The 14,651-nt window shown below is 41.7% G+C and overlaps 1 protein-coding gene across 1 annotated transcript in view; it reads right to left on the bottom strand.

Moving 5' to 3' along the window:
• Positions 1–2,129: 2,129 nt before the first annotated feature.
• The window catches only part of LOC116984793 (EF-hand calcium-binding domain-containing protein 4A-like), a 123,938-nt gene continuing 111,416 nt past the window's right edge, over positions 2,130–14,651 (bottom strand). The window contains exons 15-18 of the mRNA XM_033039171.1: positions 13,203–13,317; positions 11,276–11,383; positions 5,148–5,224; positions 2,130–2,649 (exon numbers count right to left, since the gene is read on the bottom strand). Coding sequence (XP_032895062.1) covers positions 2,559–2,649; positions 5,148–5,224; positions 11,276–11,383; positions 13,203–13,317 — 391 coding nt within the window. The 3' untranslated portion in view covers positions 2,130–2,558. The remainder of the gene's footprint in view (positions 2,650–5,147; positions 5,225–11,275; positions 11,384–13,202; positions 13,318–14,651) is intronic.

The following is a 14,651-nucleotide window of genomic DNA, read 5'->3' as shown; positions in this document are numbered from 1 at the left end:
GCCTCCCTATAAAATATCTAATGGTTCTTCCACATTACCGTAGCTGTGATTCAAACAATGTTGCACATGTAAAGTATTTTGTGAGGCCTTCAGGATTGATAAGTTGCTTTCTAAATGCAGGTTCTTTTGTAATTGGCAAGGATTACATCAAGGACGCTGACAGCTATAACCAACACGTCTAAAATTGTACAAAGAAATGTTTGTCCACCAAATACATGTCGGCAGAAATGAGGCACAATTTCTATTAAAATACATATGACATGTCCACGGGAAGGAAAATATACATAACGTTTTGACATCTACTCATTGGCATATGTAAAACATTAAAAATCAGAAACAACTCAGTGGATTAGGCAGTCACTGAGTTGAGTGATCTTTTTTTTATTTTAATTGCTGTTTGTTTCCCCTTTTTCCTTCCGCCCACAATATTTAATATGAAAAAGAATATGTGATTCTGTTACATTCTGTTTGTAGTTTGTTTGGTTGTTTGTTTGTTTGTCTTTTTGCACAAAGTCCACAAGCATTGCAACTTTTCATTTCACTGCACATCTTGTATGTGTATGTGACGAATAAACTTGACTTGACTTGACTTGAGCAAAACACACTTTAGAATTAACCTCTGATAAATTGTCCTTAAATGCACAACATTAACACTTTCTCTGTAAAATGTTGCCTGATTTACTGAATATTTCCAACATGATCTTTTTTCGTTTAAGATTTCAAACATCCTGGGCATTTTGTAGTCTTATGTAACATTTTGTGTTGCTGAATCAATACCTGCTTATAATTTTACCATGATAAAATCCTTAAATAATTTCGACATGTTAGCATGAAGGTAGCGGAAATAGACTTGGGTCAATAGCCTTCCAAGTAGAAAGCAATAGTCATAGAGTCATAGAGTAGAAACAATAAACTGCATGGATTCAGCAGGTCAGGCAGCATCACTGGAGAACTTCAACAGTTGATGTTTTGGGTTGGGAGAAGAGTCCCGACACAAAACGTTACCTATCCATATTCTCCAGAGATCAGAAGAAGGGTTTCGGCCCGAAACTTTGCCTATTTCCTTCGCTCCATAGATGCTACTACACCCGTTGAGTTTCTCCAGCACTTTTGCCTACCTTCGATTTTCCAGCATCTGCAGTTCCTTCTTAAACAAATTCTCCAGAGATCCTGCCTGACTTGCTGAGTTACTGCATCATTTTGTGTCTTTCCATAGAGTCATATAGCTGTGCACCATAGGGTCAGAATCAAGAAACAATAAAGGACATTTTGAAAATTATTCAGTCTTTGTAACTAAAATATTTATAAACAGTATTACTCTTTTAATTTTGGTTGCTTTGAAATGCTTATTTGTGAAACCTTAAAGGAAATTCAGGAATATTTCAACGGAATAGATTGATTACTTAGGACATACCCATTTCCTCCAATCCCCCTGCCCACTCACACACATTTAATTTACCTCTGGCACAGCATATTTTAAACAATAATAACTATTTTTCAGGTAAAGTACAACATAAATTCAATTTCAAAATAATTTGAACAGAGCCCCCATGCTATCTGCTCAATCTTAACCATAAACCTGTGGGAAACATACAGCAGAATTTGATACCAATCTGTTATTTTCTACAGTTTTCTGGAGTCTTCAAGGCTTTAAGCTGAGCTTGATATAAACAAGTAATTTCATAGAAATAATTTTTCATTTTGTTCACATTATATGGATTTTGTCATAAAAAATTGTTCTGATAATATATTTTCTACTTGGCCTATAGGAAGTAACTCTATGCAGATATTTTGAGCCTGGATAAATATTCGTGTAGCAAATTGATGCTTCAGCAAACCTATCCATAGGGTGCTTGGCATCCGCAATTAGTGTGTGCTTCAAGATTGCATCTGCTCTGCACCACACAAAGTGTCACAAATTGGCAGCACAGTGAAGCAGCAGTAGACTTGCAGCCCTAAAGCGCCAGAGACCCGGGTTCAATCCTGGCTACCGATGCTCCGTACGGAGTTTGTACGTTCTCCCGATGATCACGTGGGTTTTCTCCGGTTTCCTTCCACACTCCAAGGACGTACAGGTTTGTAGGTTAATTGGCTTTGTAAATTGTAAATTATCCCTAGTGTGTAGGATAGTGCTAATGTATGGGGGTGATCATTGATCGGCGTTGGCTTGGTGGGCCGAACGGCCTGTTTCCACGCTGTTTCTCTAAAGTCTAAAGTAAAGTAAATTAATGAACAAATGCCACATAAAACAACAGCTACAAGAATGGGCAAGGCATTTTATCACAATTTGTTAAAGGTGCTATAGCTTCTGTCTATACAGTCACATTTATTCTAAAATTATCGTGCTTACACAAAACTCCATCACCTGTGTCAGGGTTTAATCTGTGTTGTAGATGCTCAAATTAATACCAAACTCAAGGGCTTGGGGGAAAAGGGGTTTCCAAGGCAAATGTGGTGAAGCACAGAGCAATTCTTACAGCTCAGAAATGTCTAGCAAGGCCATAAATGCATTCAAGCATCTGATTTCTCTGGCAGTGGTGGTTGTTCTTTGATCGTTTTCATTTACAACAGCCTTTTTTTTTGTCACAGACATCATCTTCAAGGCGCAAGGCATCTTCTCTCTGTTTGTCTTCCTGTTCGCTTAATAATCTGCAAGCGGATATTTTAAATACAGTGTTTAACAAAAAATATACAATTTTGTTCTGAGTCCGCTACTTGTATACATTTCAACAGAACACATTTTAAAAAGACATGCCATTTGGTTGGTTAATACTATATTTAAAAAAAAATCCTGAACCTTTTGATGAAGAAGTTCCACTATTGCCAGAGTATTTAGATAACAGTTGTATATTTTATAGCTTGATTCATAATAGAATTATTTGCCTTTCATTTTGAATTTCATTGTCCATTATCCCTGCAGCTTAGGTCACATGATCTAATATCAATGCATTTTGAATTACATGATCAAATACACTACAGTCTAATGCTCTCCAACTTTTAGTTTAGTTTAGTTTAGAGATACAGCAAGTAAACAGGTCCTTCGGCCCGCCAAGCCCGCGCTGAACGGTGATCCACATACACTAGCACTTTCCTACATACTAGGTACAATTTACAATCTTTACCGAAGCCAATTAACCTACAAACCTGTACGTCTTAGGAGTGTGAGAGGAAACCGGACAACCCAGAGAAAACCTACGCGGTCACGGGGTGAACGTACAAATTCCGTACGGTCAGTAACCTTAGTCACGATTAAATCCAGGTCTCTGGCGCTGTAAGGCAGCAATTCTACTGCTGCACCACCATGCCACCCTTGCCTCATTTAGAGTGTTAAATATTTATGCATTTTCATCAAGCTTTCGTCTTTTATCCTGATATATTCTTTTGCTTGCTATAATATTTTTGGCTGGTGATGCTCCGTGAAGTGCCTTAGGTATTTTATTTTCCTAATGATGCCATATGTTGTTTGAATCACAGGGACAAGACTGGCGCATATGAATACAATTTTCTTACATCCATAAAAACCAGCCTCACCTTCGCTCAGTCCGCCAGGACCTACCTGATCTCCCGGTTGCTAAACACTTTAATTGTCCTTCCCATTCCCACACTGACCTTTCTCTCCAAGGTCTCCTTCATTGTCAGAGTGAGGCTAAACACAAATTGGTGGAATAGCATCTCATATTTCGTTTGGGCAGCTTACAGCTCAGTGATATGAATTCCCTCTTGCTCCATCCCTCCCCCACCCAAGTCGCACCAGCTTCTCGTTTTCATCGAACAAACAGCTAACAATTACCTGTTTCCTTTATCACTGTTACTGTTTTGCATATCTTTCATTCATTGTTCTTTATCTCTCCACATCATCGTCAATATCTCTCGTTTCCCTTTCTCATGACTACTCTGAAGAAAGGTCTCGACCCAAAACGTCACCCATTCCTTCTCTTCAGAATGCTGCCTGTCCTGCTGAATTACTCCAGCTTTTTGTGTCTATCTCCCATCCATTGACTCCATCTACACTTCAAAAAGCCTCTGCAAGGTCACCAGCATAATCAAGGGCCAGTCTCACCCCGATCAGTCCCTCTTCTCCCCTCTCCCATCAGGCAGGAGATGCAGAAGTTTGAAAACGCATACTTCCAGATTCAGGAACAGTTTCTTTCCAGCTGCTATCAGGCAACCAAACAGTCCTCACATTAGCTAGAATACGGTCCTGACCTATCTATCTCATTGGAGACGTTTGAACTATCTGTAATCGGACTTCAGTGTTATATCTTTGCACTAATAGTTGTCTTTTATCCGACTCGATCGTATTTATGTATAGTCTTTTCTCCGACTGGATAGCATGCAAACTAAGCTTTTCAGTACACGTGACAATAATAAACAAAACTAAACCGTATCCAGCTATCTATTACATTAAAAACAAATTCCAAATTTGGTGAATGTATCATCACTTCATTAAATCAAATGCTTTTGCTCTTCATGGAACTAAAGATAAACTAGGTTCTCTAGGCCAATGTTTGGTGGAGGCCTGCACGGCACAAAATATCCTATCCTTAACACACCTGAACAACTTAAGCAACTGGTCAGATGGATTCCTTCCCCCTCCATTTCTTAACCTCAAGCTTAAATAATTCTCCAGAGATCAAGATAATGCGTTGCTTTTTAAGTTTCACAACAAAAAACTCCAGGCTTCAACATGAGGTGATTTTTTTCCGCCCTTGGAATGCTGATTATTTTGAAATGTCAGCCTTGTCCCAGACATGGCACTCTCACCTATGGATCGGAAGGTTCGTTCAAGACCCACTCCTGAGACTGAGAACACACTCTGGGCTGCTAATCAGGAGCACAGCACTGCCCGAGGTTTGCTCTTTGAGATGTGATGTTAAACCACAGCTATGCCTGCCCTGTCACGAGCTTACAAATAATTGTCAGGCAGTGTTAACATTTGACATTTTGCGCTAACATCTTCAGGGCAGGAAGTGCTGGACACATTTGACACATTGCCTCAACATCAAGAAGACATGAAATGTTGAATAATGTTTTTACTTCTTTTTACTTCTTTACCAATGACAAAGCTGATGAAAACAGACAGATTTCAGGCTGTTTTATTGTTTCAGGCAAACATGTTTCAAATGTGGATATAAGCCACAATTTACCTTGCCACATGCATCATTGGTTCCATTATGTTGTATCCTGATCTGGCGCTGCATTCATAGAAAATTGCATTGTACTCCTAATACATATAAAGAAACAGAAGTTTGCTAGTCAGTATTTTACAGGTATTGCATAATTTACATTGCAAACTTTAATCCCATTTTAAAGAGATAGAACTACCTTCCACTGATTTTAGTTTAGAGGTACAATGTTGAAACAGGCTCTTCGGCCCACTGAGTCCGTGCCGACCAATGATCACCTGTCGATAGTTCTATCCGACACACTAGGGACTATTTACAGAAGCCAATTAACCTGCAAACCCTCACATCTTTGGAATGTGGGAGGAAACCAGAACCCCCAGTGAAAACCCACATGGTCACAGGGAGAACATGCAAACTCCATACAGATAGCATCTAAGGTCAGGATCGAACCCGGGCCTCTGGAGCTATAAGGCAACAACTCTACTACTGTGATAGTGTTGCCCGATAAATACATTGCTAAAATACCTTGGGCAAATGGTAATAATATCTGTGGTGGACATTATGTACAAGTTGTGTAAAAGATTGAATAAATCAGACTAATGGATTATTAAACTGTGTTTATATTTTCAAGACATTCAGGGATATATTTTATTTCCAATAATGTCATAATATCCAACATCAAGTGACATTACATTAAAAGAAATTTTCAAAAACGGCAAAAAGGGAAAGATCCACAGACACTTGTTCTGGGTATCTCGGGTCGGCCAATCCATGCAGCCGGGCTTGCGGAAAACTGATGGGGGTCAGTTTATTAAAAAAGACCGTTAACTGCTTGGCAACAGGTTTGCTAAACACAGTGGCAAGGAACAGCTTGTGAACTTAGGGATACAACTGATAGGACAACTGAAGAAGGGTCTCAACCCAAAACGTCACCTATTCCTTTTCTCCAGAGATGCTGTCTGACCCACTGAGTTACGCCAGCTTTTTGAGTCTATCAACCGATAGGAGCTCGGGCAGAACTGGGAACAATGATACGAGGTGGGGCGAGGTGTTTGATACATCCTAATCATTCCATATAGATAAGGAAGCCTGGTTTCCAGTAGTGTGTTCTGTGTGAAAGTTATTAGTTAAGTGTCTCGTGTCTTTTGTCTGCTCGCCATGTTCAGTCTTTAGTCCTTTCTATGCAACTCTGTAGTTTCATTGTTTTGTTAGTTGTGATTTGTTCAGTTTTTAGTTAATGTCAGTAAATATTTTAATGCTTTACTCTGATGCCGAATAGCCATTGTGCCTGAATAAAAAGTGTTAAATGCTACTACTGATTGTGGCAAATCATTGAGAATTCAGTGATCCTACATGTATCCATTTACAAAAAAAATAAAAAAATAAATATCAATGATATATATGTAAAATTCAAATACAGGATCCCATAAAATGATTAACGCTTTTTTAAAAGTTTAAAAGAGATGTGTGGGGCAATTTTTTTACACAGAGGGTGGTTTGTGCCTGGAACATGCTGTCAGGGGTGATGGTGGAGGCATATATGATAGTGGTATTTAAGGGTTTTTTGTATGGGCATTCGGATATGCAGAGAATGGAGTGATATGGACTCTGTGCTGCAGGCAGGTAAAAATTGGTCATGGCATCATGTTCAGCACAAACATTGTGGGCCGAAGGGCCTGTTACTGTTCATTCTGTTCCATTTGACAACTCTCTTCGAAATAATTGGTCTGTAATTCTCAGATAGAGCTGGAACTCATCCAAATGGACTACTGAAGCAACCACTCATACAATAGACTCAACCTGATGAGATATGAATGTGATATGTCATCCTCTTTCACCCTCAAAACTCAGTATCTTTGTCACATAAAACCCATCGCAAATGAGCAGGCCATTAGACCACTCAGTCTACACCAACTGTCATACGATCAATCAGTCTACATTCGAGTTATGTTCCACTCAAATCTCCCCCAAGCTGTTTATTTGACTGAATTCAACACATAGAAACTGTAATTTTCTCGCTACAATGCCTACCTTCCCCCAAAGGAATCAACAGTATTTACCTCAAACCACTCGCTGTGGTACTGCGTTCACCAAGCTAATTACTGTCAAGTAAAGAGGTTTTTCCTCACTTACTAACAATATATATTACTGTCATATTAGTTTATGACTACTTGTATTATTAAAAAGTCACACACACACACAAAGTAATGCAAAGAAAGGAAGATTAGCAGGAATTTCTTTAGCCTGAGGATGGTGAATCTGTGGAATCCATTGCCACAGACAGTGGTGGAGGCCAAGTTATTGGGTAATTTTAAAGTAGAGATTGATAGGTTCTCCATTGAGGGCCTGTTCCACTTTGCGATTTTTTCAGCGACTGCGATCGACATGCGTCACTCCGTGTCACGCCGCGTCATGCCCCGACCACGCTGCGACAAGCTCTTTTCAAGCTGTTGCCGAAAATGTCGCCCAAGTGGGACAGGCCCTCAAAGGAAAAGGATTCACACAGTCACGGAGTCATGGAGTCATTCATGGAGTCACAGAGACACAGAGACACAGACACAGGCACAGACACAGAGAGTCACAGAGAGTCACAGTGGCACAGAGTCACATCACAAAGTTATGGAGTCATTCATGGAGTCACAGTCACAGAGTTATGGAGTCACAGATTCAGTCATGGAGACACAGAGTCACAGTCATATAGCGTGGAAACAGGCCCTTCAGCCCACCAAGTCCATGCCGACCACCGATCCCTACACACTAACACTATCCTACACACACTAGGGACAATTAAGCACCAAACCTGCTCATCTTTGGAGTGTGGGAGGAACTCCAGGACTGTTTGGAGTCTGTAGACTGGGCAATGTTCAAGGACTCGGCAACGGACTTGAACGAATATGCCACAGTCGTTACAGACTTCATAAAGAAATGTGTGGAGGACTGCATCCCTACAAAAACCTTCCGAGTGTTTCCCAATCAGAAACCTTGGATGAACTTTGAGATCCGCACTCTCCTGAAGTCCAGACACAGAGCATTCACCTCCGATGATACAGTGGCCTACATGAAGACCAGATACAACCTTGGTAAGGCCATCAAAAAGGCCAAAAGGGACCTGCTCCAAACTGGAGGACGAGACAGATGTTCGGCAGCTGTGGCAGGGTCTGAATGCAATCACCTCCTACAAGGCAAAACCAGGAGGCAGCTCGAATGCCGGTGTAACATCACTCCCTGACGAGCTCAATGCGTTTTACGCACGCTTTGACAGGGAAAATACTGATGTGCCTTCCCGATCCCCCATTCGCTGCGATGGCATTTCAGTCTCAGTCACAGAGGCCGATGTCAGGAAATCCTTCAGGGGGGGTGAACCCCCGAAAAGCACCTGGTCCTGATGGTATACCCGGTCGTGTTCTAAAAACCTGTGCGGACCAACTGGCGGGAGTTTTTACGGACATTTTCAACCTCTCACTTCTGAGGTCTGAGGTCCCCACCTGCTTTAAAAGGGCATCAATTATACCGGTGCCCAAGAAGAGTAAGGTGACATGCCTCAATGACTATCGACCAGTGGCACTAACGCCGGTGGTGATGAAGTGCTTTGAGAGGTTGATCATGGAGCAAATCAACTCCTACATCGACAAAAACCTGGACCCACTGCAGTTCGCGTACCGCCACAACAGATCAACGGTGGATGCGATCTCGCTGGCCCTCCACTCCGCACTGGACCACTTGGACAACAAAAACTCATATGTCAGGCTGTTATTCATTGATTACAGCTCGGCATTTAACACAATCATCCCCTCCAAACTGGTTACCAAACTCGCAGAACTGGGTCTCTGCGCATCCCTCTGCAACTGGATCCTTGACTTCCTCGTCCACAGACCACAGTCTGTTCGTATTGGTGGAAATGTGTCAGCCTCAATAACAATCAGCACGGGAGCACCTCAAGGCTGCGTGCTCAGCCCCCTGCTGTACTCACTCTATACCCATGACTGCGTAGCGAACCACAGTGCGAACTCCATCATCAAGTTCGCTGACGACACCACTATTGTGGGGCGTATCACTGATGGGGATGAGTCAGAGTACAGAAGAGAGATCGAGCAACTGTCCATATGGTGCCAGCGCAATAACCTGGCCCTCAACACCAGCAAAACCAAGGAACTGATTGTGGACTTTGGAAGGAGTAGGAGGGGGACCCACAGCCCCATTTATATCAACGGGTCGATGGTTGAAAGGGTCAAGAGCTTCAAATTCCTGGGCGTGCACATCTCTGAAGATCTTTCCTGGTCCGAGAACACTAATGCAATCATCAAAAAAGCACATCAGCGCCTCTACTTTCTGAGAAGATTACGGAGAGTCGGATTGTCAAGGAAGACTCTCTCTAACTTCTACAGGTGCACAGTCGAGAGCATGCTGACCAGTTGCATCGTGGCTTGGTTCGGCAATTTGAGCGCCCTGGAGAGGAAAAGACTACAAAAAGTAGTAAACACTGCCCAGTCCATCATCGGCTCTGACCTTCCTTCCATTGAGGGGATTTATCGCAGTCGCTGCCTCAAAAAGGCTGGCAGTATCATCAAAGACCCACACCATCCTGGCCACACACTCATCTCCCTGCTACCTTCAGGTAGAAGGTACAGGAGCCTGAAGACTGCAACAACCAGGTTCAGGAATAGTTACTTCCCCTCAGCCATCAGGCTATTAAACCTGGCTCGGACAAAACTCTGATTATTACCAACCACTTTCTGTTATTTGCACTATCAGTTTATTTATTCATGTGTGTATATATTTATATCATGGTATATGGACACATTTATCTGTTTTGTAGTAAATGCCTACTATTTTCTGTGTGCTTAAGCAAAGCAAGAATTTCATTGTCCTATACAGGGACACATGACAATAAACTCACTTGAACTTGAAAAAAAAAAACTAGAGCACCCGGAGAAAACCCACGCTGGTCACGGGGGAGAACCTACAAACTCTGTACAGACAGCATCCATCGTCAGGATTGGACCCGGGTCTCTGGCGCTGTGAGGCAGCAACTCTATCGCTGCGCCACCATGATATGGGTGCTGCCTACAATGAAGAGGTTCCACACATCAATCTTCATTTACAGCACGAGGCAGCAGGAGCGACTGTCCTTCCCCTTTAAGGCCTCAGACTGAATCTACTTCCTATTTAAATTAATTGTACAAACACCTTTATCTCTTCTAATTACACTTTCTAATCTGAAAGTGTAATTTTGTTTGGGGGAGAGCCATATTCCTGAAGAGCTTATTTTTTTTAAATAAAAAAAATTAAACTGCTGACTTCACATAATTAATTACGACTTGGATCTTACTGTGATAAGGAAGGAGGATTTATTAAAAGTTAAAAGAACACCAATTACTCTTTGGTGTCGATTTTCTTTTCCCTGCAAGGCTCCAAGCCCCTATTTATATCTGCCTACCCCTGCCCCTGCCCCTGCCCCTCCCCTCGATTCCTCCTTCATATATCAGCACAGATGTACGGTGGCGCAGCGGTAGAGTTGCTGCCCTACAGTGAATGCAGAGACCCAGTAACAGTGTCAAATGTAACGGGGAGAAGCAAGAGAATGGCAGAGCAGACTCGATGTACCAAATGGCCTAATTCTGCTCCTGTATCTCCTGGTCTTATGGTCAAGACTCGGCTTGTACGCGCTAGAATTTAGAAGATTGAGGGGGGATCTTATAGAAACTTACAAAATTCTTAAGGGGTTGGACAGGCTAGATGCAGGAAGATTATTCCCGATGTTGGGGAAGTCCAGAACTAGTGGTCACAGTTTAAGGATAAGAGGGAAGTCTTTTAGGACCGAGATGAGAAAATCATTTTTTACACAGAGAGTGGTGAATCTGTGGAATTCTCTGCCACAGAAGGTAGTTGAGGCCAGTTCATTGGCTATATTTAAGAGGGAGTTAGATGTGGCCCTTGTGGCCCTTGTGGCTAAAGGGATCAGGGGGTATGGAGAGAAGGCAGGGATGGGATACTGAGTTGGATGATCAGCCATGATCATATCGAATGGTGGTGCAGGCTCGAAGGGCCGAATGGCCTACTCCTGCACCTATTTTCTATGTTTCTATGTTTCAAGCAGCATCCATGATCAAACACTGGCAAAATATAATCTTGGACTTAAAATCACTTACCTTTGCTAGCCTTTCACTTTCTACTTTTGACACCCCTTGCGTTTCAGAGTTCAGAACATCTGTTTTGTTGCCAAGTAGACAAATTACTGCCCTTTCATCAATTCCTTCCTGTTTTATCAGAAGAGTAAAATATTAATATTTTACAAGGCACGAAAATGCTGCTGTCATTTTTATTTCCAATTCTCAAATCTAGATTTAAGATCAATCGAACAGGGGAAAAGATATACTTTCAACCACAATAGATGTGTTAGCCTTTGTTTTATGGTACCATTAATACGGAGTTTGTTTCCTGGCCGATGGTACTCAGACTGCTATTTAAAAGGTTCAAATAGATCAAATGTATGGCGTGGTGGCACAGCAATATGGGTGCTGTCTGTACGGAGTTTGTACGTTCTCCCTGTGACCGCATGGTTTTCTCCAGGGTTCTCCAGTTTCCTATCACACCCCAAAGACGTACAGATGTGTATGTTAATTGGCTTTGGCAAAATTGTACTTTGTCCCTGCTGTGTAGGATAGTGTTCGTGTACGGGGTGATGGCTGGTCGGTGTGGATTTGAAGGGCTGAAGGGCATGTTTCCGCACTGTATTCCTAAAGTCACAAGTCTACATAATTTAATCTTTGGGGGACATCCATCGAATTGCACAGCCACATGGTGACAAATCACAATCCCTGGTAAGCAGCAGTTTATTCCCTACAGAAATACTGTTCAAAAATCAGCCCTCGACCAACACAATCATGATTCAAAACATTCCCGGTGGACCATCTCAGACAAATTGCCATCCAAAAATTGGACTACATAAAATAATCTGAAGGTTCTAATATCAGTCCACCAAGGGCTGATAAATACCAGCTGATGTAGGAAATGCTGGAAATTAGAAGATAAATGGGCAAATTTTAATACGTTTACCCCAATAGCATACATACTGGGTGGGGAAGCATGATGGGAAAGAGGCCAACATAGTGAAGGTAACTTAAAGGTCATGTTAGAAAAGATAGTAAATAGATTTAGGAGGGGTTTGGGATATAGGGCACAGCTAGATGGAATAAAATAAATTGTAGAATATTGTAAACCAGGCCAAGGGCAATAAAATAGATCGTGAGATAAGAAGTGTTCTTTATTACACCTACACATTTGGCAGATAGATGGGCAGATGTTTTTTTAAATTAATTGAGATGGGAACAGAAAGGTGAAGTTCAGAGAAGCTATGAGGGAGAAAACAAGGATGAAAGAATGCAAATAAACCATGGCGACTGATGAATTATACCAAAAATGTAAAATCCACATTGTGTCACAAGAATATAAAAGGGCTTGGGTGCTGTGAATCATTGAAAACACTTTGGGTTCTCTCAGAGTATTTCCCAGTATGTACTGTTAAGGACTTGAATTAACCAACTTGTTTGAGAAACTTACCACAGCTCCATGCGATTTCCTTTGTGTCTGTCCCGATCTGAGCCGTAATGACAAAGGACAAAGGATATTTATGCGGGTACTATCGCAACGTTTAAGAAATATTTGGACAGGTGCATGTATAGGTTAGGTTTAAAGAGATATGAAGTAAATGCAGGCAGGTGGGACTAGTGTAGATGGGACATGTTGGGCAGTGTGGGCAAATTGGGCCGATGGGCTTGTTTCCTCGCTGTATGGCTCTAATTAAGAGAACAATTGCACTTCACGTGAGAGCCAGAATCAGGGTACAGGTCAAACACACATTTCCCTCCAACATCAGCTTTTATCCCACAGTTGGCCAGTCACCAAAACACCAATATATCCAGTTGTCGCTCTTGTGATTCTCAGGATATATTACGTTTTAACATCAATTTGTTCATTGAAATTGATGTTAAAAAGTAATATATTCTGAGAATCACAAGAGCAACAACTGTCTATATGATGGAAACTATCTGTTAGGCAACCTCGGCAATTTCCTACCTGGACATTGGCTATCCAATTCCTTACGGCTGTGAAGGAGACCTCAGATGTAACATCGTACATCACCAGCACACCATCGGCTTTGCGGAAGTATTGCTTGGATATGCTCCGAAATCTTGAATGAAAGTATCACAAAAAGACAATTGAACTAGCATTAAACTCGTAGTTTGATAAAACCCAAGACATTTTGAGTACCCTTTACTTTGTCAGCAGAAACTTTTTCCCCAACTAATTGCAAGTAGTTTTGTCACCACAATTGGTAATGAATCTCTGGAATTGTCTACCCCTAGGGGGTGATGGAGAGCCCATTGTATTTAAGGTGGAGATAGATAAGTATTTGAAAATTCGAGGAATGGAGGGTTATATTACAATGGCTGAGAAGAGGAGTTGAGGCCACCATAGATCAGCCATGATCATATTGAGCTGGAAAAGGTGCAGGAAAGGTTGATGAGGATGTTGCCAGGACTCGAGGGTCTGAGCTATAGGGAGAGGTTGTGCAGGCTAGGACTCTATTCCTTGGAGCACAAGAGGATGAGGGGTGATCTTCTAGAGGTGTATAAAATCATGAAAGGAATAGATTGGGTAAATGCACAGTCATTTACCCAGATTAGGGGAATCAAGAACCAGAGTACATAGGTTTAAGGTGAGGGGGGGGAAGATTTAATAGGAACCTGAGGGGTAATTATTTTATGCCGAGGGTGGTGGATACATGGAAGAAGCTGCCGGAGGAGATAGTTGAGGCAACGTTTAAGAAACATTTAGAAAGGTACATGGATTGGATAGGTTTAGAGGGATATGGGCCAAACACAGGTAGGTGGACTAGTGTAGATGGGACATGTTGGTCGCTGTGGGCATGGTGGGCCAAGGGGGCTGTTTCCACGCTGTATGACTCTATGGTGGGTCAGACTAGAGGGGCTGAGTGGCCTTCTCCTGCTTTCTTTGGTTCTTGTATTCTCATGTGAACATCATTACATGGACAAACAAGGAAAAGTGATTTAAAAAGTACAAAACACATCAAAGGATTATTGATATCAAAACGTAATCGGAGGTATAACCTTGAATATTTCTAACAGCCAAATGCCAGGTGAGACATTTCATTTTGACATCTGTTGCAAGAATGGTCTAGTTTAGTAACATTATTTTAAATTATGTCAGGAAGTGGAACGATTATTTTATTCAAATGTGATCAAGTAAAATAGCCCAACATACGTACTGGTGACAGGTCTCAGACCTGAAATGTTTACATGTTCACTTTCCACAACAGCTGCCTATCCTGCTGAATGTTTTCAGCATTTTCTGTTGTTATTTCAGATATCTAGCATTTGGTTTTTAGGTTTTCATTCCCAGTTGCTCCAGAGAAAATGGTGTTGAACCACATATGGGAAGGAATTGCAGATGCTGGTTTATGCCAAAGATGGACACAAAGTGCTGGAGAAACTCAGTGGATCA

The sequence above is a fragment of the Amblyraja radiata genome, chromosome 20 (genome assembly GCF_010909765.2).
Source record: "Amblyraja radiata isolate CabotCenter1 chromosome 20, sAmbRad1.1.pri, whole genome shotgun sequence".
Taxonomy (NCBI): Eukaryota; Metazoa; Chordata; class Chondrichthyes; order Rajiformes; family Rajidae; genus Amblyraja; species Amblyraja radiata.
The sequence above is the reverse complement of the archived record's forward strand: the minus strand, read 5'-3'. Positions and strand labels throughout refer to the sequence as shown.